This window comes from Anser anser (genome assembly GCF_964211835.1).
Source record: "Anser anser genome assembly, chromosome: 3".
Taxonomy (NCBI): Eukaryota; Metazoa; Chordata; class Aves; order Anseriformes; family Anatidae; genus Anser; species Anser anser.
The window spans coordinates 48,530,908-48,558,835 of NC_139722.1; the positions used below are offsets into that span (position 1 = coordinate 48,530,908).

General features: G+C 39.4%; 1 protein-coding gene across 5 annotated transcripts in view; it reads right to left on the reverse strand.

Annotated features, from left to right (window-relative positions):
- Positions 1-20,514, reverse strand: part of ATG5 (autophagy related 5) — a 78,809-nt gene extending 58,295 nt beyond the window's left edge. For 2 of the 5 annotated variants that reach the window (XR_014582013.1, XM_083830160.1), the window contains exons 1-5: positions 20,370-20,514; positions 19,788-19,949; positions 13,745-13,872; positions 7,773-7,851; positions 1,388-1,550 (exon numbers count right to left, since the gene is read on the reverse strand). Coding sequence is in view for 4 of the 5 variants with exons in the window: in XM_083830160.1 (XP_083686286.1) it covers positions 1,388-1,550; positions 7,773-7,851; positions 13,745-13,872; positions 19,788-19,895 (478 nt within the window). In the remaining variant the exon portion in view is untranslated. Of the gene's footprint in view, positions 1-1,387; positions 1,551-7,772; positions 7,852-13,744; positions 13,873-15,126; positions 15,198-19,787; positions 19,950-20,190; positions 20,310-20,369 lie in introns of those variants that run through there. The other 3 variants (XM_083830159.1, XM_083830161.1, XM_083830162.1) reach the window with 3 other exon arrangements.
- Positions 20,515-27,928: the final 7,414 nt, after the last annotated feature.

A 27,928-nucleotide genomic window follows, 5' to 3' on the forward strand; every position in this document is an offset into this window, starting at 1 on the left:
TAAAAACACGGTTTAAATTGATTTGTAACAATGTAAGCTTTAGGGAAACATCTCCCTTTACAAGGATTCTGGCTCCTGGTGGACCAGAACTCCATTATTTACTGTTAATTCACAAGAGTGGATGTATTGTCAATCAGTTTGCTGACTAATGATCTATACAAAACAATCCCTGAAGCAGTCCAACTAAGTATTTTGAATTGAACCAGATAAAATGCAAATTTGTATCCAGTAAATTTTGTACATATTTACTGCATCCCTCTAAATCTTACCAGTCAAATATCAAATAAAGATAATCCCTCAAATTATAATTCTCCCTAAATTAAGTCAATTAGAGACCAGAGTTTCTAATAAACACTCAGCCTTCAAAATTATTACAGGAGTAATAATTCATTACTTTACCATTAAAGGCAGCACTGCTTAACAACAAAAAAGAAATAGAAAACCCACATATTCATTAACTAAGCACACTAAACCCAAACTCATGTGACATTTCATGTCTAAAGCAAACATATGCCTCAAGTCTTCTTGCATTCAGAGCTTCTCCTGTTCTGTTTAATTTTCCTTATAAACACATGGGAAGAGTTTAATTTTAACTGTTTTGTATCTTAACAGAGTTAAATATCTTCACACTTATAGCTTCCATAAGATAAAACTACCAGTACAACAACTCAGGAGATCAGGAAGCCACATTTTCATATGTTACCACCCTTTCCAGCTAGCAGTTTCTGAAATATTTACATAGCTTTTCAACTTATATGCCGCTAAGAACTATGACAAGTACAAATAGACAGGGAAAACAAAAAAAGGTTATGTTTTGCATTACAATGCCCTCTGTTCAATGGAAGAACATTTTAACATTCTGTTCTGAATTGTATCGCTGATTTTTCCAAGTCAATTCTGATCTATGCAAGATCGTTGCAAAAGCAACAGTAATACCAGGAATAAAAAATTAAATTTGGCGTGGGTGGAGGGAGTAAAGTTATTAATCTACTAGGCAAATTTTGAAAGTCTATGTGTATTGTCTACCAGTGACAATCCTTAAACAAATTACAGGAGATGAACTTTTTTTCTTTTAGAGTCTAAGATAGTTCATAGTGAACACCACTTACACCCCAGGTGTCTACCATATAGAGACTACTAGTTGCACAGAAGTACAATAAACAGTGTTATGTTTTATTGCTGTTTTTGTTTTGTTAAAACGGAGTCACGACCCAACTCAAGGAAACTGAATATCTCAAGCTACATTTGGATTATCACATTACTGATTTATTTTTTTTAGTTTAAAAAAAAAGAGCTCTTTTCCATGACATTACTTAAACTGGTATCATGACGAAAATTATTAGCATGCTAGTCCTAAATATAATTAATATTTGATGCAGTGTATTACCATTCTGTAATCCCATCCACAGTTGTTTATGATCCTTTTTTTGCATCTCATTGATGACTTGACTTTTGTGCTTTAAAGCATCTGCTTCTTTTATGCAAGCCATAAAATGAGCTTCAATCACATCCTTAGAATGGCAGTGTAGAAGATCCTTTTCTGGAAAATTCTACAAAGAGAAAGATCAAGAGAAATAAATATATCATGGACCTTAGAAGATGAGGAATAAAAGATTACTTAAATCTGGTTTATATTTATACAACAGAAGCACACTGGGATCTTCTACTTATTAAAGATAACATCCATTCTCTCATGGATGAAAAGAAATGTTGTGCAGTGAAAAATGTTCTAAAAAAATTAAAGTTGAACAATTTTCTATAAAACCAGAAGTTACTCTAAATCACTCAACCTCAACTCGATAAATACGTTTAAATACATCAGTGGGTATATTTAGGCCCTTACCTCCCAAATTCAGGAAATGAAGAGTTTTTAACATGCTTTCAAGTGCACATTCTACTCTCTAGCAATTCCTATCAACTCTCATTGAAAGTTTAATGCACATTTTTATGTAGGTCTTTGAAAAATATTTCCTCCAATTATCATCATGCACATACAAGAATTATAGCATATATGCCATTTACAAACATTTTTCCTCAAAGATGCTGGAAATCCTTGTCAACTCCAGTTTTACCCAACACATATGTCTATTGCTACATCATGTGATGTGACTCCATATCCATTTTATTTAATTACAATTGGTGCACTACAGGCAACATTGCAGATGTTCAATTAGCATTCCTGAGGCAACTTTTTTCTCAGTAAATGCTAACTACCTTTCCTAATTCATTTATTAGGAAACTATAGTACTAAATCTTGTTCAGGTACAAAACAGATCCCTTTGGATATTAACTAATATCATGGTGTTGATATACTGTAGAGTTGTTCTTTCCCTGATTTTTCTTTTATTGACAGTATTAATTGCCATCCTATAATACAGGCATTCAGTATCACAAATTCGCCGTCTTTAGTTTTCAAGTGTCTAAAAACCCATCTTGTTTTATCCCTTCCTTATTCATCCCCTTTTCATAGCTGCTTATGACTGTGCCAAACAGCACAAACCCCCAGAACCAAATCAGAGTGGCATCATTAGTACTCCCCTTTGTAACATGGGCTTGCCACATACTTTTATACTTTATTTCTCATCTGTTATTGCACAAGAGGACCTTTTCTCTTAACCCAGTACAAATTGGCTATTTAGAAAAGTTTTTCTGAGGCCTATCAAAACCTTTTTAAAAATACATATAATGGGGTATTTTTCAAAGGCTTTTACAACACAGTTAACAAGTCGCAATAGGAGCAATATATTGCTGGAGAAACCCATACCTTCCCTCCTCCACAAAAATCAGGAAAAAAAAGAAAGACTGCTTCAGACTATGGGAACTCAAAATATCTAAAAACTACTAACAGCTGGCAATATGAAAGAGTTGGGAATGGCCTTACTTGAAGGGAATTCTGAAGGACCAGAACAATAGCTGCCCCTTCATTAGGTTATTGAATAGAGTTAGGAATTAAATAATGGAATTTCATAATCACAAGATAATCACATAATCATAAGATTGGAAGGGATCTCTGGAGGCCATCTGGTCCAACCCCCTGCTCAAGCAGGGACACCCAGAGCTGCTTGCCCAAGACCAGTTCTGTAGCTCTCCACAACCTCTCTGGGCAACCTGTTCCAGTGCTCAGTCACCCTCACAACAAAGAATTGTTTCCTGATGTTCAGAGAGAACCCCTTGTGTTCCAGTTTGTGCCCGTTGCCTGTTGCACAGGGCACCATTGCCAAGAACATGGCTCCATCCTCCTTGCATCGTCCCATCAGGTATTTACAAGCATTGATAAGATTACCTCCCCACCCAAGTCTTCTCTTCTCTAGGCTGAACATTTCATACAGTGGCTTCTCTTTATGATAGCAAACCCAGACTCTGGAATCAAAAGGATGAATTATCGTGCAAAAACAGGAATGTAATGGGAAAAAAAGACTGCCAATACCTTTTTCCTTGAAAGTATACACAGGCTGCTGCCTGACTTGCAAAAGGGGTGCTATTGTTACCTAGGACTAATGGACACAGTTGACTAGAAATCTAAGGATGTAGATAAAGCTCGTTTCTTATATGAGGATGACACATAAAGCCATTAAAGAGGACAGAAAAGAAAGAAAAGCTCTTTCCAGAGCAGAGCTCACTCCCTTTCTCTCCTACAAAGCTGAGTATTTAAGCATATTGGGTTCCAAGATGAATGGAACACATTACTGGGATTGTTAGTTGCCAGCTGACATCTGTAAAAGCCTGTAAAATACTTTTAGAAGTTTAACTAACTTGCTCAAATAAAGTAAATGCTGGTAACAAATCCAGAGAAAAAAAAAATAACAGTCAGAAATAGTACACTTTAAGATCAAACAAGTTCTTTACGTGGTAAAATTTAAAGCAAGACACTGGCATCCCTCAAAAAAAGATAAAACAATGAATGTACCTAAAGCCAAGTAATACAGGAACCTAGAAGCTGACTTTCAGTTTAAAAATTAAAGTTTAGCCAACTTTGAGAAAACAACAAATATAAGAACTATTTTGTTACACGCGTCTAAGTGTTGAACTGCAGGTTTATTTTTGTTTTTGTTTTTTTGTTTTATTTTTTAAATATACGAGTTTTTCTATCAACATGCTGACTTTCCTCCAACAAATTTCAAATGACAGAGAATGTCACTCCTTGGGAGTGTGTTCCAGAGAACACACACAGTGTGGTCTGCAGAATAGCAAGGAGATACCTGAAACTTATCACAACTAGCTAAGCTAGAGGAAAGTAGTACAAAGGTATAGGATCATTCGTTTTCCCTGCTTCTAAAGGATAACCCACTAGAAGACTAGAAAACATTCTTATGATTTCAGTGCTGTCTCTTTCCTGTAGAGGAAAAATACTGGCACATTTCTATTCAGTTTTATGAGTAGAAGCTGAAAAAACTGAGCGTAGAAACTCCAACTCAGAAAACACTGCTACATCTATTTAGGGACAGCAAACTATTTCACCCACATGAGACTACCAACAAAAAATATGGCATCCCCACTGATACGAATTAGGACACAGAGGAAAAAAAATGTATTTAAATATATAACACATGCTCTTTTTTTTTTTGTTTGTTTTTGAATTCTACTTGCCTATTTGGGAAATAGAAGTGAAATGTAAACAACTTGACTCAGCTCCCTGAAGAAAGAGACAACTGTAAGCAAGCTGGTAGCCACCCCTGGCTATGCAAGGATGAGATCTGCAAAAAGTTTTAACAGATCCCATAGGCAGCTTTAATTCAAGTATTCTCATTACTGATGTCCTACTCCCTCCATGTTCAGTATCTTTAAGAGAAAAGTTATTAAGGGTTGACTGGGATTTTCTTAGAAAGCTGAAGTGGTTTTGCTTCACGTATCAGTAGACATTTACAGCATAAATTTAGTCATAAAGAAGAAAGTATCATCTGTACAGACAGGAGCACTATGTAACTTCTCACATAAAACTGTTCCAGAAACATAGCAGGTAATTTCAACAGTCTGGTTTCATAACTCCATTCCACCCAAACTTATGTATCAGTTCTAGTTCACGAAACACCTGTTTATACTGTGACAGTAAGCATTAGGGTAATTTTACAGAAAATTACACCAATAATATGGTATTAAAGACCATAAGAAACATATCCAGCAGCAGGGGAAGCATCCATGTGTTTGTGTTTAGTTACCCCTCAGTAGCCTTTTCTTTTCTAAAAGAAAAACAACGTATACTTCTGGCTTTCACAATGTCTCCCAGCAGCTCCACAATTTATTTATGTAATACATGGAAAAGCACTTACTTCCTTTTCACTCCATCTGACCCTACTGTGAACTAAGAAAACCAAGAAAGGAAGACAGCTGATGTTGTACAAAACCAGATGGGAGTCTCTTGTCCTCTACATCAGGTCACGCATGGAGAAGCAGGGGTCAGCAGGTAAGGGTTTCAGCAGAGGAAAAATCTTAGCCTTTCACCTGGCATATCTGATTTCCCTCCTCCTATAGCACTAGCATCTCCAGAGAAGTTCATCACCTCCTGCCAAGTGCCCAAAATCTGGAGAGCTGGCTAGCCTGCTGAGAACAGGAACAGTGCTAAGCATGCTGCAGGGTTCCATGAGATGAACTTAACAGGAAGGGATAAAGTTTCCCTCTTTCCCACAAAGCCACACCTCAGTAACAAAAGCAACTTCCCAGACTACGTCTTCTCACGATTCTCACGGACCTTAGCACTCTGCTCAAGTTCATTCATCTATGACTATTTAAGGCAACTACATTTCAACTTCATACTAGAGATATAAATGAATGCTGTTTTGCACAAATGAATGTTTTATTGCATACCAGAAGTAGATATGAATAAATTGCTTCCTAAGTACAAACAATAATTGCGTTCTTTATTTGGACTGCATATCATACCCATGAGGAAAATCATATGTTTCTGTCAACTTTCAAAACTCTGCTGAACAAAAAAGTTTGTCATCTTTTCTTGTCATGTCTTTAACTTTAAACAAATAAAACTGATAGGAATGCAAAAAGTTAAAAAACACTCTTTACTGATGTTCTTGAGCTATCTGTTGTTGACTGTATACTTTTGTAAAAGAAAGGAGAAAGCCATGACAGCAAAAATTAAAGCCTAGAAAAATCTAATACTATTTAATAAAGTTAAATAAAATATATGTCTCTTTGAAGAGTAACTAAACACAAATGAAAAGAATAATCCAGGTAGCAATCCCACACCTAAACTATTTAAACTGTAAGAATTTATAACACATGAAAATGTCTTTAACATTTTGACATACTTTGATACATTTCAATTTTGTTTTCGTTTTAAGCATTAAGGTGGGGTAATTTAAATAAACTTTCAAATTACATCAAAAACAGGAAGAGAGATTAAGCAGGTGCTTAATGCAAGGTGTTATATATTTTTAAAAACTAAATTACATCAGCTTTTAAAATAACACTTCCTTAGCAGTACACTATTTCTGTTGATCTTTAACATACACCTTTGAGACAAACTTAAATTAGCTGATGTCTTGGCAAACAGCAATATAGGGACATTTAAGGTCAGTTTACATTACTACATGAAACTGAAAATCACTGTGGTGGTGCAATTTATTTCTCAAGACGGCTCTGCTTTGGGACGGCAACATTTTCTTGTCGCAGTTTATCTTCCAGAGCTCCCAGAACGTGCAACAATCAAATCACAATCTGTGAAACTAGCCACCCTGCAGTTTCTTCAAAACAGTTTGAAAGTTTCTTCATCTCACCTCTTTGGCATGTATCAGAAGTCTAGCAATTATAATGGTTCCAAAAACATCCCCGTCTTCAGATTCATTAACTCACTCATTTTTAAGTTTCAACACATAGAAGCATATATTATAAGAACACATACTTCCAAAAAGAATCAGACTACGCCTGTTTGCAAGATTTATCCTGAAACGCCTTCAATAGAGGAACAGTTTGAACAAGAACATTCAGCATAACTGCTTCCCAGTATGCTTTTCATTTCATCTCAAATCTCACACAGTGAAGCTTGTTAACCTAGTGTTTTCTTTTGGATCAGTTTTCCTATTGCATTTTCTCTATAGTACAACAAAAAGAATAACGTTTCACAGTTAGATACCGTGATTTCTGCTTGTGGTTTTGACTTCAAAACATACCTGACATCACCTTCTCAATGCATGTCAGAGAAAGAATACCGCACCAGATCTAACCCTGCACAAGTACTCTTCTGAGCAAAGATCAGTAGTGCTATTAAGTCATACCTAATGGTTTTACAATGTGTAATCAAAGCAATGTCACACGACCAAAAATTTCACTCAGTTCTCTAAAGGGGACACACATGAAGTACAACTTCAAAGAATGATAGCACTCACTGACTTCAAGGATTTCTGCAGTATCTCACATCTACGCTAATGTGCCTAAAGGGATGAGCACTTCTCAATCTCCTGAATCTTGAGTCAACTTGAGATGATTGAATTAAAAACGTTATGGCAAGTTCTCCCCTTTTATCAACTCAACTGTACCGACAATCTCATAACTTATCTTGAAAAACTATTTTGGATTCTCAGATCATAATAGAATCATTTTCAAAAGAAGGTAATTTGAAGGCACATACGGTCTCAGGGAAAATAGGTGGAGATTTACAAAAAATTTGATGATTCCTAAAGAATGCACACTCTCCTCTTCAAAAAGTCCTACCATCTTCCGCCTTGTAAAATAAGAATAATCATGAAACTTTTTCCTAGTTTTCAATTCTCATGTAATCTTATGCTCAATTAATCTTAACCTAAGGTGTATTTCAATTTTACCTTGAAATGCACTGTGATGTTCCAAGGAAGGGCTGTATTTGATGCATGGAGATCAAAGAGCAAACCAATCGGGTAATGCCTAGAAAATGAAAAGGTATTAAATTAAATGCACAGCTTTTATATTTATTCTACGTATAACAGTTTGCTTGCCTGCTTTTACATAACTTAATTAGCTGTTTTCCTCCTAGACTTAACATGTACTATTACTCAGAAAAATTATACAGGCAGGTATAACTGACTTACAGTTTACAGCAGAATCAAGCCTGGAATTCACAAAGTATCTAAACCAGTGATCTCTAAGCTGTGCCCACAAAACACTGCTAGCTTTGCAACAGCATAACCAGCCTACAGTTGCTCTGCAGAATCCTTCAAAACAGTATTTTCAATCATAATGCTCAACAAGAGCAGGACTAGTTGGTCTGACAGAGAAGTTGACATGTTCAGACGCTGTAAAGACATGAGAAGTTTATACCATACTGACTTTTAACATTTCTACCCTCTCCCACCTGCCTGATGTCATCACAGAGGATAAGCATTAGAATTTTAAAATGACATGTGTAGAAGGGCTAAAAAGTGGGTTGATCAAGATGATCTCTTCACCTTCACTAACCTATCAAATTACGGAGATGAAAAACATTAATTACAGTTTGTTTGGTTTTATTTTTTCCTATTTCAGTGGTGTTCTGAACTAAAGGACAAATACAAAGAAGCTGCTCCCTCCAAATGTAAATTTTTATCTTCTAATGAATTTCAAGGGGACAGAGTCTCCAGCAATGTAAGTCATGTATATTACATACACAAAGCTTCCAAAGGCATCTTAAAAAGCTCCATTATCTTTCAAAAAGTCTTAAACTGAAAAAGCCTTTAGTTTTTTGATCCTACAAAGAGATAAGCACACACTTAGCTATAAACTCAGTAGGTCCACTGAATTAAATAGGACTGAACATGGAACGCAGAGCCAGGCAAGAATATAAGATTCAAAAATCCATAAAAACAGTAACAGAGAGGGTATTGCTCTGAAAGCACCTGTGTTGAGCTGATTTCCTGAGTCGCTAAACCCTCACACAAACAGTGCTTTAATACCCTCTACTGGTGAGATCAAAAACTACGACAAAGACACTTAACAGCAAAATTAAAAAAAAAAATAACGGCATGATTCTCGTACTTATTCATTCAGAACTTTTTAAGAGAATAGGAGAGTATATCAAAAAAGGATCTATAACTGTCTTCCCCTTACAATGGGCAAAAGAATACAAACAATGCGTATCCACATTTATCCAGACTCAGTGCTAGCGCTCAAGGACATTTTACTACTAACTGTCAATCCTGTCTTAAGTTCTTCCGCAGGGTTTCAGCTAGAGTGGTTTTCCAGGTGAACTACTTAACGAAAGTCAGATTTTCTTTGACAATTAGATTTACATGAAAAATAACTTTCAATTTACACAACAAAATAGCTACAAAAAAGACACCAAACCGTTTTTGGCCTACATTTGTATCTTCCACCCAGCACAGATTACAAAATAAAGTTAATGTACTCAAGCTTTCCTCACTAAAATGCTTGTGTTTTGCACAGCTGATATGCTTTTTATTTTGAATGAGGCAAGTGCTAAATTCTCTTTGCGCCACAGCTGAACACATGAGATTCATGATGACAGTAGACCAGGAGAGAAATCACTTTCTATTCGGAAGTGTAGCCTTCCATTAAGCGTAAGGTTCACAGCACGAGTAAAGCAGTCCTGACAGGTAAGACTTCCCCTGGTACAGAACTCCAGTTCACGCTGGCATTTAATCTGAAGCCAAGAGAAGCCTTAAGTAATGCCTTACAGTACATAATGCTGCATTTCACTTACTTTTGATATATAGTTACAAGCATTTTTTAAGAGTCTGGAAACAATAGCGCTCCATATAATACCAAAACTATTTTTTTTAATATATATCCTTCATCATAAAATGTTTTCTTAACCAGAATAGAGGATTAAGGGAAGCACAAAGAGGAAAATTGGGAATAGAAGAGGAAATGTCTATTTGTAGATATGATGAAAAAGAGTAACATTCCCTCACCCTGTTCTTAAGAACATCTACCTTGTGCCAAGGGCCAGTATTCCCTCATTACGTCTTGCTTCCAGTGGTACTGCTTCAATGCTGTTTCTGAACTTGTATTTGAAAAATATTCACTATAATTAAAGAAACATGCAAGTGCTTTCTAGAACCTACAGTAACCAAGAAAATTTAAAAATAATAATCCACAAACCCAGGCCTTTAAAGACTTGCCTCTGCCAAAGAAAACCGAAAATAAACAGGACAGCAGCTAAAGGAAACATCCAGCCCACAAAGGTAATATTAGAAAAACAAACAACCCAACCAACTAAACTGTTGAAATCAAACTGGTGTTAACTGAAGTGGAAGCCAGGCAGACTGTCTGTAACTTTCTCAGAGGTAAAATGGAGGAAATAACAAAGAGAAAACGTCTAAGAGACCACAAGTCTTGTTTAAAGAAAAGAATTGATGGAATAATGATTGGTTCTGCAAAGTATTCAATCTATAAATGTATAACAGCACTGACTTCCAGCCACTGTCAATTTATTACTGCTTTTGTTATTCCACAGAAGGTGGTTTCAAGGTGTGAGAGGTGCCCTGGAAAACACAGCTTCAAGAACATAAAAACCTTTTGAAAGTGATAGATGGGTAGTAAGGACAATGAATGACTACTCTAAAAACTTCCTTCTGGACCCAGGACAATATTTACAGGAATACAGAGTATGACAGCATGAGCTGGCAGGTTGTTTTCATACCAGAATAATTTTTAGTGGTAATTCAGTAAGATTTGCATCACACGAACTGATAAAATCCAGGACAAAACCAAAAACCAGATATCCTATGCTCCAGAACTGGGGTATTATATGTATCGAGAGCCCCCCCATCTTGTGTTTGGGTATTTCTGTGAACTAACGTGTATGTCATTGAGGGAAACAATGCCTGCATAGAAAAATAAATATTCTCACCTTGTTCTTTAGCACTCAGTAAGAAACACACACTTCTATGCAAACTCTACCATTTTCAAGCAATATTCCAGCTATTCCTGATCAAACATTGCTTTGGCCTTTTGTCTTCAGGCAATTCCTGACCAGGCAGGGTCAAGCACCCGTTCAGTTGGTGCTAGAGAGACACCCATGCAACTGCCAAGCCTAGAGCACAATTCACAGAAAGGGTGACAGACACTCTGCTGAAGTCATGCGCAAGTGCTCAAGGATGGTAACAAAGTACAGGATGCCCTCCCCCAGCACCCACTGAAGAAACTACCTCTATCAGAGGCCTCCACTCAGGCTGAGCTCCTGGGGAAAGATGCAGCTCCCCAGGTCTCAAGCTGCCAGGAGTGCTTGGGACCTCTCCTGAGGGCTGGGGCAAGCAAAGGTGATGTCCCTGCCCACAGGAAGCATGTGTTGATGGAGGAGCTGTCACCCATCTGAGCTGCAAGAAGAGGCCAGTGGACTGGGAAGATGAAAGATTGATGGCATCTTCACCAAGGCCTTGCAGAGAAAAGAGCCTATACCCCCATCTGCACAGAAGATGGGTCATTGGAGTGGTGAATGGAGACTAACAACGTTGGGAAAATCAGAGGCCTGATTTTCCTCTTGCAAGAAAACACAGGCTCCTTCTCCACCTGCTGTTGCAGACAAGGGGCCGGAAGCTCCGAAGGAAGGATCAGAGTGACCTGAACATCACATCCACAATGAAAGGAAGCAGTGATAGTGTTTAGAGACTCCCTCCAACAGTGGATGGAGCCCCGCCTTCATCTGCCAACCTTACTTGCTGTCTGGGGAGGCTTATCTGAAACTTTTTGACAAGCAGAGTCTAGCTCTTTACCATCTTGGGAGACCTCCATCAGCACACACGAACCCATCTTCCCCTACCCCTAACAACTTCGGTGCAAGGTCCCAGGCACCTCCTGCAACTCCGGGCCTGGAGAGCAGCACTCTCTTCCAGAAGTTTGTTCTGAGTGCTTCAGAGAATGAAGCTGAAACTGTTTCAGACTTATTCCAGACTCGCTGCAAAACAGAAGAGCTGCAGCCAGAAAGACAAGCGCTATATCCCAGCCAGGTATGAAACAGCACAGATTGCAAGAAGTACGACCATATGGTGTAAACCAAGTAATTAGAATAAGAAATCCTACAATCAAGTTTTGTTGGATTCTGAATGCAGAAGTTAAAGAAATCAAGCGTTAATGACCTGCTATTTTTTCTCTACAAACTACTAACTCAATCTAATTCTCCATTCTGATATTTCTGTCTTCCATGGAATAAACTTCAGCTACTCATGGGATTACCACATTCTAAAAGAATGGGTTGCAGATAAAATTTTCCTGAGGAAAGCAACTCTACAGGAATCAGTGGAGCTGCTCCTGGCAGCATATGCTTATTTTTAAATGATCACAGCATAGAAGACAATAATTATATTATTTTCACTTCAACATTCCTTTAGTTTACTAACTCTACCTAATTCTAAATTTACCAATTCTTATTCTATAATTATATTACCAATTATATAATATATATAATTATATTACCAATTCTTATTCTATAATTATATTCCATAACTGCAATTATTATTATTTTTTAATTAAATTATCCTGGTACCTGAAAACATGAAAACACAGAGCTAATTTTGGCTGAAATAAAAAGCCTTTCTTTCCTGTTGCAGACAGCTTCAGTGAAAATTTTTAAGGTTACCTGTCATTACCTACCTAAGGTTATGAACATGCCGGGACCAACTTGGTACCTTGCTGTTAGACAGTAACCATCACAACTCAAGATTACTTATGGAACCCAAAGAAACCAATTATTGTTAAATTCCAGACATTTTACAAAGATGTCTAAAGCTGGTTTTACCAGCCAGTTACGAAAATATGAAAAAAGCTAGTTTTTATGCTTTTCTGAAGAAAACAACAAAACAACACTTTTTCAAGGTTTACAGTAGTTTAGTTTCAAAGAAACAAAAGACTAGAAGGAAATTCCTGCACCACCAAGTCTAAACGCACTAACGATGTAATAACGCTTGCTAATCACAAGATAACTCACACTAAATTCATGTAGAAATTAAAAAAAAATAAATCAGTTTTAATCTTTTCTACCCAATTTCAAGAAGCTAGAACAGTCACTGTTAGTTCTCTTTCCTATTATGATACAGGAAATGAAAAGAGATTCAAAACACTAAGTACTTGCTGGAGAACTGACAGTGTGTGTACAGAGCCCAGCCAACACTGCAGCTCTCAGAATGTTTTCTTCAGAACTTGTAGCAGAAATAGGAAAAAAAAATCTGACGTACAGTAGTTATAAAAAATAATTACATTAAACAACGGCAGTCTGGTTTTCTAGCCCTTCAGAAAGGGACATATTTCTTATAGACAACACAACAGAACAAAAATAGAATTAACAGCAATTATTTCAATAAAGCTAAACAGACAAGAGCCTATGCATCAGCATGATTTTTATCTGTTTTAAAGCACAAGCAGTCGTCACACCAGTGAAAAGTGAAGCTTACACATTTTATCTGTAAGCAGAAAATCCTATTTGTATTCAGACTCCAGAAATAATACTTTTGTGTTAGCATGTGTCTTAAGAATGCAGAATAAGCTAAACAAAGATTTCTTTGGTGATTCTACAGCAAGAAATAGTAAAGCCAAAAATGCAGCTGTTTCATGTTACGGTAACAACCAGAACAAAATCCAAAATCAACGGGTGCAGCACCCCCTCTGTCTTTATATATACAGTTAAGTACAAGCAGAATAATTAAAAGTATGTTTGGGGGAAAAAATGAAGAAAGTTTAATGTTGAACAACGTTTTTCCTACCTTTCTCCTCCTTTGCCTTCTTTGAAACCCATTGAAGTTGTTAGCTCAGGGAAAGTGCTGACACTGTGCTAAACTTGTTACCTCTTTACAAAATAAATTGAGTAAAGGTACAAAGTTAAACTCACCACTTCAGTGGTGTACCTTCATATTCAAACCATATTTCATTAATTTCTTCTTGTCTCATAACTTTCTGAAAATGTTTCTTCACTTTGTCTGTTACCAGTGTCAAGTAGCTTATTCTTGGCAAAAGCAACTGAAAGAAAAAAAACACAGATGCTTTAAGTATACATAAAATTTACTAAATTAGTAAGTCTGTAACAAGTACTCATTTTCATAACCAAAATTCAGTCAGCATTTTTCCCTTTTCAAACAGTTTGTTGTTCGTATTACCATCATTACATTGCTTTTACTTTCTTTCAAAACAATCTAATTCAGCAAATTAATAGAACACAGCCTTCAGTTTTAAAAGGTGAACAACCTTTATAAATACAGTGAAGTCATTTACACACACGAGAATTGTTCAGTACCTCAAAGACCTGAATGACAATAATCTTATACTTTATTAAGTTAATTCTACAGATCTACAGCGATAGTTCCTGAGGCAACATAATCCAGGCAACTGTGATCAAAACCAAGTATTTTTGGTAATAAATCCATGTTATTTCTGGGATATATTTGCAGTTAAATTAATACTGATACATTCTGATGAGAGACAGACCCATTTGGACTGCTACAAAACCAGGTTTTCAGCATGCTGCGGGTGGCACAGCCATACGGGAATGGATAAATACATTATTAAAACATTAGTGATTGCAATAGTATTTGACATAAGCCTTCAAACTGCATACCCAACTTCCTTTGTAAAATATTTAAATCCAGTCTGAAGCGTGGAAGAACAACTTAGTTTCTATTTCAACATAATCAGAGATCACAAACAGTAATTAAACAGCATTTCATTGAATCTAACAGAATGCTGCCAACATTCCCGATGTGCCTACTTGAAGCACAAAACCCAAGTTAATTGGATTAAAAGGGACCACTTGTTTTTCAGAGATGCTGAGCATTTTTTGCCAAGGTGTGGATGTCCCATCCCTGGAGGTGTTCAAGGCCAGGCTGGATGGGGCCTTGGCCAACCTGATCTAGCAGGTGGTGTCCCTGCCTATGGCAGGGGGGTTGGAGTTAGATGATCTTTAAGGTCCCTTCCAACCCAAGACATTCTATGACTCTATGATTTGCAGCACCTTCTGAACTCTCGGTGCCCCTGCCAAAGGGGTATACTGATAATGTTCAGATCAGTACTTAAATACTTTCAACTTTATCTCAACAGTACATTTTTGTCCATCTTTTTAAATCACATGCCTAATTTATGTCAACTGAAAGTAATACAGCTAGCAATTTTTAGTACCAATCATCATGAGATTTCGTAGTGTTCTCAAACTACAAATATCCCTTTGCAGCTTAAGTCTTCAGAACGGTATTCTTTTGGGGGCTTTTTTGGTCTTCCCACCTCTTCTACTTTAGTCTTCCCCTTCCATAGAAGACGATAGAACTGGATTCTTTCACATTTTTCTAGCTTTAATTATCCTAGAGATTTAAAAGCATATTAGATCAGTTTAAAAAACTTTAAAACCATAAATTTAAAGACATCTTCATTTTGTTACCCCTTTTAATATCCCTTTGCCACTAATTGTGGCAGTTTTTACCAGTATGGACTTGGTAAAAGACATCAGTGGACACAAAACATTTTTCTTCAAAATCCTGTAATCTTTAAAGGCATTTACTGAGTATTTCCAGAGGAAAGATACTAAAAATATTTAGGAAAAAAAACTTCATATATGTAACAACACGCTGGGCGTCAGTCAATCTCTCCAACAGCCAAATCACGCTAAATCCTTTACGGAGGCCTCTATATAGAAACTGGAATTCTACATAACTGTTTACTTCCTAGATTATTGTAAGCTTTTCCAACACTTTAGCCACATGACGGGAGCCTTCCTTTCAGGCAAAGTCATGTTCACCAGAATGACATCTCTTCCACAAATTCTTTCGCTGCTCCCCCATGGACTCCTAAGCCAGTCCATGAAGGTCAACAAGCCCACACCCCTTCACCCTTTGATTATGCTACAGCAGTATTTCTGGATGCTGGGCATGAATGGCCATGGTTCAGTGATAAGGTAAATCTCAGTATAGGGCTGTAAAACCTAATGCATTAAAAACAACACGTGATCTCATGACAAGAGATGTTAACTCAAATTAAGCTCGCTCCACTAGGTCAGATTTGCTTAATTGCTTTTTTAGCATATGTGTGACAAATAACCTTGCATGAGCAGACTTCCTGCTAAAGGCTAGAATAAAGCTATGAAAACCAAACACATCCAACTCACATCACATTGCAAGCAATGTAACAACTGCAATTTGAGTGTGAGACTGATACATCACTACATAATACGCTAAAAGACAGGATGCTCAGAGCAAGTTAAGTGACCTTATAGTACTGTATAGTACTGCATAAGTACAGTACTGCATAGACAAATATGCAGACAAGGTAGCATCAAAATAAAGTTTCTAATGAATAGACTGTAGGTTTAGCATAGAGAATCAACAGACAGCAACATAAATAGCACACAATAGAAAACATCTAATAGGAAAATGCATGATAACACATAGGGAATTAAACAGAAGAGAATCCTTGTTCTGATTCGAGTCGTCTAGCAATCGACCCTGCCACGCTGCCTGCTGATCAGTAGCAGACTGGTATAACACTTGCCACTCACTGTGCTGTATAACGCATATGAATGGAAAACCCTGCTTCCAGTTGAGCTTTGTGGCTCAGAGGGTCTAAAAATGTCTTGTCCTATAGAAGGGATCGACTTTTAAGAAGCCTGAAGGGAATTCTAAAGTAGTGGGTAAATTCCTTAAGCGTGCGTAAGGATTCCCAAAATGTTAAGTGAGGCTCGGTGCCTTACTCTCCTCGCAAGTCTTCTCCTACTTGGTATAAAAACAAAAAGCTGGTGTGAACTCCTTTGAAGTACAGTACATGGTGTGAATCTGAGCTGATGTTCATGACCTGTCAGGATCAGGCTGAGGATTGTAACAGTAATGAAGACTGAATAAAAAGATCACTCCGTGCCAACAATTAAAATGTAGCATTTGAGAACATGAAAAAACCTAAAATTCATACTCGTATCTTAATTCAAAAGTCAGTGGCCCTGACCAACAGAATTATTTAGTGCCTTTTAAAATAAACGATAAATTACTAGATCTTGATTACAACCAAGACACAACAACAATCAGTTGCTTTTGATTATGATTTCTAACCTTATTTTGGAAAGGAGTTGTGAAAAACATGCACGTAATTTATATACACCCAGCTTAACTCCAAATAAAAACGCAAAACTGTTGAGGGGAAAAAAAGCAAACTGAAATAATAAGATGAGAACTCATCATCTTAAGAAAAGAAAAATCTTCAAAAACGTGACAAGACAAAATGAAACCCACTAGTTTACTACATGCTATCTCCCCAGTTGTACAAGCTGCAACACCTTCCTTTTGCACACTAGGTATTGCTACAGCATTTAATCATAATAACAGGAATATTGTCCACAGAAGTTAAATAACATGCAAGGAATTCTAATGCCTAAGTAAATGCTTGGAAAATATTCTTCATGTAAAAACAGTACCTCCCCAACTATCTTCCTGGGTTTTGCTGCAGAAGGAAACACTTTTTTACATGCAAAACACTGTAAAATCACAACTCCAATTTAACAGGAACTGGACTGGTTTGATCACCAATGCATGCAGGATAAAAGAAACAAAGCATGCTAGCCCAGAATGGCTTCATATTGCTGTTACAGACTTCTTAATAAAACAATTCTTTTGCCACTGGAAAGAGTAAAGAGTGACCCAGCAGAGGCTGTCCCTGGGGCAGAGTACCCTTACTGCCTTCTGTGGTAATTTCGTTCCTTACACCTGATCAATTTCAGCCAATGAGTACTTTATTTCTTGCACACTTAAAGAACTCCCTGCAGATACCTATCTGGCAGGAACAGCAGTGTTTGACTTGAGCTGCTTAGTCTTGATGTCATTACTTTCCAAAATGGATCGTTTTAAATGAGCTCTGCTATCCCTACGCAATGCCATACTGTGTTGTAAGCACGTCTCATTCCTGTGCTGTTCTAATGTATCTAGCAGCCAAGGGTCTCCTACCACACCACTCAAACTGAAATCGATCACGCAGATTCTAGTTTATTTTTCTAACCTCTCTCCCTATGCCTTCCCTTGCTTTCACAAAGCAAGTTTCTCAGAACAGAAGTTTTCTTCCTCTTAACTTCATGATGCCAGAATTTCCTCCCTGTTCATGGAAAGCAATCCGGAACACAGCGGTTTTATCTACTTCAATAAATACTGATAAGATGAGATGTATGAAGTAGAACAACTGGTGTCAAGGGCTGGGAACGTTCACTACATATGCTTTTTGTTTGTTTTCCATTTCAATTCAGCTCCAGTTTGATTCCATACACTGACCACCCATTAGCAGCTGGAACACATTGATCGCAGGCCCAAAGTACATCTTCTGCTTCAGCAGCACGGGAAAAAGACTCAGCTTGTGCGCTCCAAGACAGATGCGTGATACAAACCTTGGCAGAGTAAGTGGAAATAACAAAGGCTTGCTTACAAACACACTCCAGATCCAAACTAGAACATTAATGCAGATGCACACTGAAACTACAAGAACTTAATCCAGATATAAAACCTTGATTGCTATTCAACCTTTTACTATTATTCATCTTTGGTCCCTTCAAGCAGCAAAACTTCAACTATCAGCTCCAACATGACCTGCAAGAGGGAAAATCTAACATTTAAGAATTCTGACCTATGAATAACCAGGTTTTGCAAAAAGAGAGAATTAAGCCCTGAGATTTTCTGTGCACACTTTAAGAGGAGCAAGTAAAAGAAACACTACCATCTTAAATCTATCTTCTAGGCTTCGAAAGTTGGCCTCACTGTGAAGATAACATGGCTTCAGGGTTTTCATGCTGATGTTAAACAGATTAAGATTGCATGTCTCTGAACTCAGGCTTGTGCCTTTTATGTAACTCTTACACACTATGCACATATGTATTTTAAAATATATATATTTTATAGAAGTTAGATCAGAGACTTCTAGCCAGTTCAGAAGCATTGGGCAATAGGTCAAGCACACAACATAAAAGTACTTCCGCTTCACCAGTGGTGAATTTAAGGCATAGAGAGCTGAACACTATCATCACTGAACGAAAAGCATTAATGCTTTATTAAGTTACTAAAAACCACACAAAGCACACAGGGAAATCAGAAACCAAAGATGCTATTAATTCAACACTATTCTATCCAGTAATATCTTCCAAAAAGCATAAAATATGACAAGATTCAAGGATTTCAGAATCACTTAAATTCTTAGCATAAGTTTCTTCCTCTCACATACTTGGTACTTTTTAAACTTAAGTTTCTCTGAAACAGCCAATACTGTCTACTAACCAAATGTCTGTAAAGTGCAGAAAGGATGAAAACTGCATAGCATGCTATAAATCAACATCCACGTGATTACAGAAAGCATTTCAATTTACAGCTCAAATCCACCCATCACCCTTGTCTGCATCATCAGCTTACCAAGCGCTGTATTGGTAAGACATCTGAGCTGCCTCTCCTACTACATTTCTCATAGCTGCTAGCATTTACAGAGAAGAAAATGAGTAGAAGTCATCCACAAGCAGAGGAAATTCATAAAGAACACTGGCTGCAGTATTTATGCTACTTGCCTCGACAATTTTATAGTGTAGACAGGCAACATACAAGCTCTATCCCTTCTTCTGAAGGATCTCTAAGAAGATACAAACTCACCATGAGTGTACACACAGCCTTTGCTTTTTGCTTATTTGTTGACTTTTTCGTAAGTGTTTTTAAGCCTTAGTTATCTGTTGTAACCTAAACTCACTGGTGAAACAAACTTAAAATTTTGAACCTGCTCTGAAGAGAGGTGACTCACACAGCGTGGCAATAAGGTACATCCAAAAGGTACCAGGAATAAGAAAATAAAAATCCACACATCTAGCAGCACGCATGATGAGATTAAACAAAACAAACACACGTATGGGATCAGAGCATCCACGCTGCCGTTGTTATACTCACATAGTAAGGCTCAGCTTCCCTTTCGGTTATCTCATCCTGATACAGCGTGAAGCAGGTTGGTATTCGGCCAAACCACACATCTCGAAGCACGTCTTTGTCATCTGTCATTCTTCCAAGGAGTAGTGAAGCACATGTAGATCGAGTTCGTTTTTTCGGCTGGAACTGTAACCCCATCCCCCCCCCCAAAAGAAACAGGTCAGCACTGCTGCAAGCAAAACACACCTCGTTATAGGTTCTCCTGTAAGTATGAGCTCTCGTGTCACTACATTATGTGCGTGTTCGCGTAGAAAACCACAGAATACAAACAGTCGGAGGGGACCCCCGAGGATCACCGCGTCCAACCCCCGTTTCCCCACAGGGCCACCCCAAGGCCCGCCGAGGAGCGAACACCCATCTCCCACACCTGCCCCGCGCCGTGCCCTGACGGGGAGGCCCTCTCCCTCCGCCGCCCCATAGCCACAGCGGGGGGCCGAGCAGCTCCGCGCCCGGCGGGGCACGGAGCCGCCTCAGGGCGGCCATCCCACCCCCCCCCGGGAGGCCCCGCCCGAGCCCCGCGGCCGTTAGGAGCGGCGCGGCCGTTACCTGCGGGCCGCCCCGCGCCGGAGCTGCGGCGCCAGGCAGGAACCCAGGCGCGGCCCCGCCCACCCGCGCATGCGCCTCCCGCCCGCGCGGCTCCGGCGCGGCGCCGCTTCCGCCCGGCTTTGGGCGGCCCCCACGCTCCGGGCCGGAACCCGGCGCGGCCGCTGAAGCTGAGGGGGGAGGCGGGCGGCGGGCGGGCCGGGGAGTGCTGCGCTGCCTCATGGCCGGCAGGTGTCAGGCAGCGGCTGCTGCTGTTGGAGGCGTTCCGCGGAAATAAGGCGCTTTGGTTCCCTGTGTCTCATTTTTTCTCCTCAAGGACTGGTGTTTTTATGAGTGTGTTTGATTCTGATTCATATTTTTTATTGATAAAAAATAACATTCTGAACATGAGCCCGTAGTGGTTTCACTCGGGTGGGCAGCCAAGTTACACCTCAGCTGCTCTCTCACTCACCTTCCTCAAAGGGATAAGGGGGAGAAAATACGATGGAAAGTGCTCAAGGGTTGAGATAAGGATAGGGAGATCATTTAACAATTATTGTCATGGGCAAAACATTCAGAATAGGGAGATAATAAAATTTATTGCCTATTACTAACAGGCTAGAGAAGTGAGAAACAAAGCAAAGAAACAAACCACCTTCCCCATATCCACCCTCTTGCACCACCTCCCCCTGAGTAGTGCAGGGGAACAGGGGAATGGGGGCTGCGGTCAGTCCCTGACACTTCATCTCCACCGCTCCTTCACGGTCACTCCCTGCCCCTGCTCCACGTGGGGTCCCTCCAACGCGATGCCGTCCTTCCCAAACTGAGCCTGCAGGGGCTGGCCAGAGGCAGCAGCTCTTCAAGAAGTGCTCCCATATGGCTCCGTACCTCCGGGTCCATCCCCCAGGAGCAAACTGCTCCAGCACGGGTCCGCCACGGGCGGCAGCTCCCCCCAGACCCCTGCTCCTGCGTGGGCTCCTCTCCACGGGCTGCAGCTCCGGCCCGGGGCCTGCTCCTGCGGGGGCTCTCCATGGGCCGCAGCCTCCTCCAGGCCACATCCACCTGCTCCACCGGGGGCTCCTCCACGGGCTGCAGCGTGGAGATCTGCTCCGTGTGGGACCCATGGGCTGCAGGGGGACAGCCTGCTCCACCAGGGGCCTCTCCACAGGCCGCAGGGGAACTGCTGCTGTGTGCCTGGAGCACCTCCTGCCCTCCTGCTGCGCTGACCTGGGGGGCTGCAGGGCTGGTTCTCACTCCTCTCTCTCTCTCAGCTGCTGTTCCCCAGCAGTTTTTTTTTCCCCTTTCTTCAGTCTGCTCTCACAGAGGTGCAAACAACATTGCTTATTGGCTTAGCTCTTGCCAGTGGTGGGGCCCTTACCTAACATGGGGCAGCAGCTGGATTCTTCTCGAAAAAGCCACCCCTATGGCCCCCCGCTATCAAAACCTTGCCACGTAAACCCACTACAGAGCCCTATTACGAATTATCAGAGGAGGAAATAACATCATCTTTGTCAACAGCCTCTAAGCAAAATGTTTAGCCATGGTACTTCTGTGGTTCAGGACATACCCAGTGAAACTTTCTGTACCTGTGGTTCTATGAGGGTTCTTATGAGATCCAGGCCTAGGACACATTAATTCAAAAAACAGGTAAACCCAAGGAGTAAAACTGAAGTAAACTTTGTGTTTGGCATGGTCTACCCCAAAGCATAGGGAAAGATGGCACATAGTTTGTGCCGTGTCGCAAAGGCTCTCAAGGGAGAAGTCACACGCAGAGCTGCCTGGCAGCAGGAGCAAGAACAGTGATGGAGACTCCCCTACACTCCTAAATACAGACAAGTTTCACTTGCCCTGGGTATGGGCTATGGGCAGCACCTCTGAAGGGCATTGCTCACGCTGAGGGGATGGAAGGGCAGGAGTTTCTCTGGCAGCATTCCTCATGCGTTCAGAACAGTTCAGCTAGCATCGATGGTGTGGAAGCAGCTGTCTTGGAATGGTGGAAGTTTCTGGATGCAGGAGGCTCCTTCCACGAAGATCTCTCCAGAACTGATCACACAGTCACAAAAGCGTCCCCCAAGCCTCGGTCATTGCTATGGGCTTTTCTACAGATTTCTGCAACGGCCTCCCCTCTGCTGGTACTGGTCCACTGAAACCAGTCTCCTGAGGGTGTGTTGACTACTGGAGCTGCTGTGAGATGCCAACAAAAGAAAGAAAGCTTGCCCTGGTTATGAGTAATAAAAATATTTTACACATATGGATTTTCCTACAGGAAATCAAGGAGAACCACGTTTATTTTTTGCCCTTTGCTCCTCAGGGTTCTTCTGTATGAAAGGAATTTTTTGGTAGGGCCAAAGGGTTTGACTGATCACTGTGGCATCATCACTAAAGCTAATGCCAGCTGAAACTGAAAATAAAATGGCCCCAAAACATCCACTGACACAACAGCTCCCACTCATTTTTTCTCACGAGCAGGAAGTCTGCCAGTACTGCTATTAGCAGTAATACTGACGGCAAGCACATCCTGAGCATGTGGCCTGTGCTGCCCGTTCCTTGCACTTATCTCCTGACACCATACTTAACCTCTACTGCTACCTGCTCTTGAAGCATACCATTGGCCAGCTGGACTGTGTAATCAGCATCCTGTTGATTACTAATGACAATTACCAAATAGATTAAACATTTACTTTTGTATTATTCCCTCATGTTGAATATATGGAACGTAGGCACCTGACTCAGGCATATGGATTCCACTCTATAGGCTGAAAACTGAACACCATCAAAGTGCCCAAATCTTTTGCTGGATCTACATACAAGATATTAAGTAGAGAATGAAACGCAGTAAGTCCTAAAGTGTGATAACTTGCTATTTAAAGTATCTTGCTATTTAACCTTCCTAGCAAACTGCTGCTGTAGTTACCAGACACAGATGCAGCAGGAGACACTGTAAAATCTGTATGAGATTACAAAGGCAACAGTTTCATAGGCAAATGCTGCTTTGCTACTGGGGAAATGAACCTGGCTGTAGACAAATGCATGAGATACAGTGTAACTATTGAAAAAATAAACCTTCAGTGAATGCTAACTTTAATATAATGACTATAAATAATGAACATTAAAAATAATAGCTAAGATGGAATGTCAAAAGAGGTACAATAAAAAAGGAATCACCTCCTTTGTCATATTGTTTCCCAGGTTATTATCTAACGCTTCACATTGCATCATCACTCAGCAGAATGGACCAGCCTGAGTTGGAGGGGGAAGAGATTCCCAGAGCTCAACATATTTCCAATTCCAGAGATCCTCAAGCAGTATTTCCCTATTTTAAACTTCATCATCAGACAACACATGGTGAGTCATTGCCTAATGGCAGCTGAACCAAAACACCTGTCAGCGAGTACGTATGGAATGTGAAGATGCTCGTAAAGGGCAAGATGATAATTAAAGATGCATTAATTCTAACAAAAATAAGAGAAATGGAACAGATGCTATACATACTTGTGGGTAGTTATGTTTTTGTGTAATGGTAGTGGAGATGAATATCTGTAAACAGAATCACCGTGTAATTTAGGTTGGAAAGGATGTGTGGAGTCCTCTCCTGACCTCTAGACCAACACCCTTTCTTGAAGCAGGGCTAGCTGCAAAGTTAGATCATGCTGGGGAAGACAAGTAACACCAACATTTGGTTAATGAAAAGTTACCTGAAATAAAAGGTGAAAAAGTATTACCATGTATATTTCATTGTAAGTGGCATAACTGACATTCATTGCTTTGATCAAATGGAACAAATTTAATGTTGGTTTTATAGAATTGATATTTTATGGCACCTACATAAACACAAAGTAAGAATCGAGTTGGAGTCGATGATCCTTGTGGGTACTTTCCAACTCAGGATATTCTATGATCACTCATACCTCGATCGTTCTATGATCATTCATACCTAGAACGAAGAAATCTGGCAGATTGACCAAAATTTCCTTTTATTCAGGCCTGTGTCCTCTTTGTGTAACATCCTGACTCCATTAATGTCAAAACTCCCAAAGATAGGTGAATTCTTACTTATTGCAGTGTTGCTTTATTAGGAACTGGTCAGCAGTTGCTGTTATTTTTTTCCTTCGTTTCTCTAACAGTTTTCAATAGCAAGCAAAACATACTTTGTTTTCATCTCCTAGCTATTGTCTTTTGAGTATGTGAATGAAAACAGATTGTGAGAATAATTATGTGTGCCTTTTAACATGCAACAGTGAGTAAGCGTCAAATGAAACTCATAATGCTGCTATTTATATCTAGCTAAATAGTTCATTGTTGCTTAGTCACAGTGAAGAATTAATTTGATTAATTACATGAGAAGCTGATTCACTCAGCCAAGACCTGTCTGAAAATATTACAAGACAGAAGTACCATGTCTAATGGCACATAATGTTTTCCAGATGATTTCAGTTGATATGCTTGTGGAAGTAAAAAGTCACTCTTACCTGTATATATTTCTCCTTTCATGCCCTCTTCACCTACTAATGTTTGCCTTCTATAACATGAATATTTTTGGAAATATTCTAGACTGTTTTAAAACTCCTTGTCTAAATCACTGAACTGTGCTGACAGCTCTCTTAGTTTTACCTCACAGTGTTAATTCTGTTTTAATTCAATTATTTCCTGTTTCAATTCTATCTTGAAATTCGTAAATTGTATTTCAGACTATCAAAGTAATCTGTTATTGCTAAGACAAGTGACTGGATATTAGAAACTCCTAGTTCTATGTTTGCTGGTTTTTATTCACCTTGAACAAAATTTCTTGTGTTTGCTGCTTTGTAGTAGCCCTGTTAAGGCATCTTGGTCTTAGTGAGGAGCAGGAAAATAAAATTTTAAAAGTTTGTACAGTATGTATGGATGGATATTCCTTATTAGCATAGATCAGATCAGAAGCTTTCTTTTTTAGCTACAAATAATGCCAACAGACATTTGTTCACTTAGATTTTCACCCTTCTGCTTAACTAAGTAGCACCTAGTCTGTCAAGTATTGTCATTTATCAGGAGGAGTTCTTTGTATTCAAAAGGTACTAGAACGATGGTTTCTGGTGATTCCCACTTGTTTTCTGCTGGGAAGACTGAAACAAATAGAAGTTAGTGGCTTTGTCAGTACTATTTCAGTATGTGACAGGATTGGCTCCATCTATGTTTGATACATAAATACAGCCATTTATGACCCAGGATCACCACTATCTTAGTGCTGAATCATAGCATGTCCAGGAAGTAAAACAAAAATTCTGGAGGATAATATAATAATATAATAATCCTGTGCTGTCTGGCTACTTGAACAGTCTTTAGGTTGTCTTTTATTGTTTGTTTTTTGTTTGTTTGTTTGTTTGTTTTTGGAGGGGGTGGCAAGAAGATATTTCACCTTTAATCTGAATGGAAACCTGTTAATTTTGTTGGAATGTCAGCTTCCAAGATAAAGGTGATCTGCTCATAAGTACAACAAAGCCACTAAGCACCCACAAGTCATTTAGGACTCAAGAATTCCCAGAACTGCTGTTTATCAACAGGTAATCTCGTATACTTTGGTAAAACTACCTACTGTATAGCTTTATATTGAAGTCCTTCAAATAAGAATTTCATTCCTTTTCTCTGCTGCATTATTTAATTTGAAGCATCTGAGTTAGATGCTGTTATTCACAGATATTCATTACAATCTAATCTATTGGCTAATTTATGAAGTGACATGCTATTGCAATAAAGTGTCAAATATCATATGGGTTCGTGAATAACAGAGTGCTAAGTGTAGCATAGGTACAGTAGGCCAGCCGTCATGCTGATACAAGTCACTGAAGCTTCAGAAAATTCATTTTCTATTCCCACTGGACCTAATGATGTGTGCCTATTACATCTGACTATAACTGTTTAGAACAGTGCTTTTTCTTAGTTTTCTGAGAGAAAATACTGCTCATTCATACAGGATTTATCCATTCCAGACAAATTTGTTTTTTTATGGTATGACTGGGTGATCATCAGTGGTTTTACCCAGGGAAAGAATTTTTCTCAGTGATTCCAAATTTACTTTGATTATTTCATAGTAATAAAGTCTTGAAAACTCCAGTTCTGAAGCTCTCGTATATCTTTGTTTCTCCATTAATGAAATGAATAAGGTTGTTTATATTTACAAAGACTTTTAGTGAATTCGAAATCAGTATTGGTTGTGAATTCTTCTCTTTTTCTCTCTGTTGTATTGGCAAAACATTTGCTTTATGAGCTAGCTGTTAAATCACTCTGATTTCTGAGGAAAAACATAAGCAAACAGTGAATATAAAATAGGAGGATGGTGTTAGTGTTGATGTGGGAAAAATAAATGACCTGAAGTCTGTCGGATTCCTTAGCAAGTGTAATTACCAGTGGCCTCACCAGTGCTGTCTGGAGAGGAACAACCACTGCCCTTGACTTACTGGCTGTGCCATGCCTAATGCAGCCCAGTACATGCTTGGCCTTCATGGGTGCCTGGGTGCACTTGTAACCCACAAGCAGCTTATTGACACCCAGACCCCTGTATGGATGTGTGGGGTTACTCTGTCCTAGGTGTAGGAGTTCATATTTGCCTCCGTTAAACTTCATGGGTTTTCTGCTGGCTCATTCCTCTCATGTGCTGGGATCCTTGTGAAGAGCTGCCCAACCCTCCAGCGTATCAACCCCCTCCACCCTGCCACCCCTTTCAGTTTATACCCTCTGAAAATGCAACAACTTTACATTCCAGTCCATTGTCCAGGTTGATGGTGAGAATATTAAATGGCACTGGCCCTAGTATCGATGCTGGAGGAATACCACTGTTAACCAGCTTCCAGTTAAAATTTGAACCATTAACAACTATTCTGAGCTCAGCAGTCCAGCCCGTTTTTCATCCATTTCACATCTCAGTTTGGCTATTACTATACTATGAAAAGCTGAGTTGAAAGTCTTCCTTCAGATAAACTACATCTGTAATTCTCCTTTCATCCACAGAGATAAGCTATTTCATCATAGAAGGCGATCAGGTCGATAAGGATGATTTGACCTTGATAAGTCTGTGTTGGCTGATTCCAGTCATCCTTCTGTGTCTCATGTGCCTGAAACAGGGGGAATTCATTCCGTAAGTCTCCCAGGAGCTGACCAGGTTGTAGTAACCCAGGTCTTCCTTCTTGGCTTTTTAAAATAATGATGTAATGGTTTGCCTTTTACTGGGAACTGGGAACTTCCCCCAGTTGCCACAGTCTTTCAAAGATGATAAAGAGGAGCCTTGCAAAGACATCAGCCTTCTCAGCTTCTGTGGATGTATCTCATCTGCTCACCTGTCCAAAATTACTTAAATTCTCCCTAACTTAATCCTCCTATACAGTGGGTAGCAGCTCATTGCCCTACTTGGTACTAGGCACAGAGACCTGGCATTGCCAGTAAAAAGCAAGGCAAAGGAGGCATTAAGTACTTCAGCTTTTTCCAGGGGTTTGTGACTAGGTCCTTTTTCTCTAGCTTGCCTGCACTATTTAGCAGTGACCTTACATTTTCTTTCATCTTTCTTTTGAGTCTGCTTACCTGTAGAAGCCCTTCTTGTTGCCTTTCACATTCTC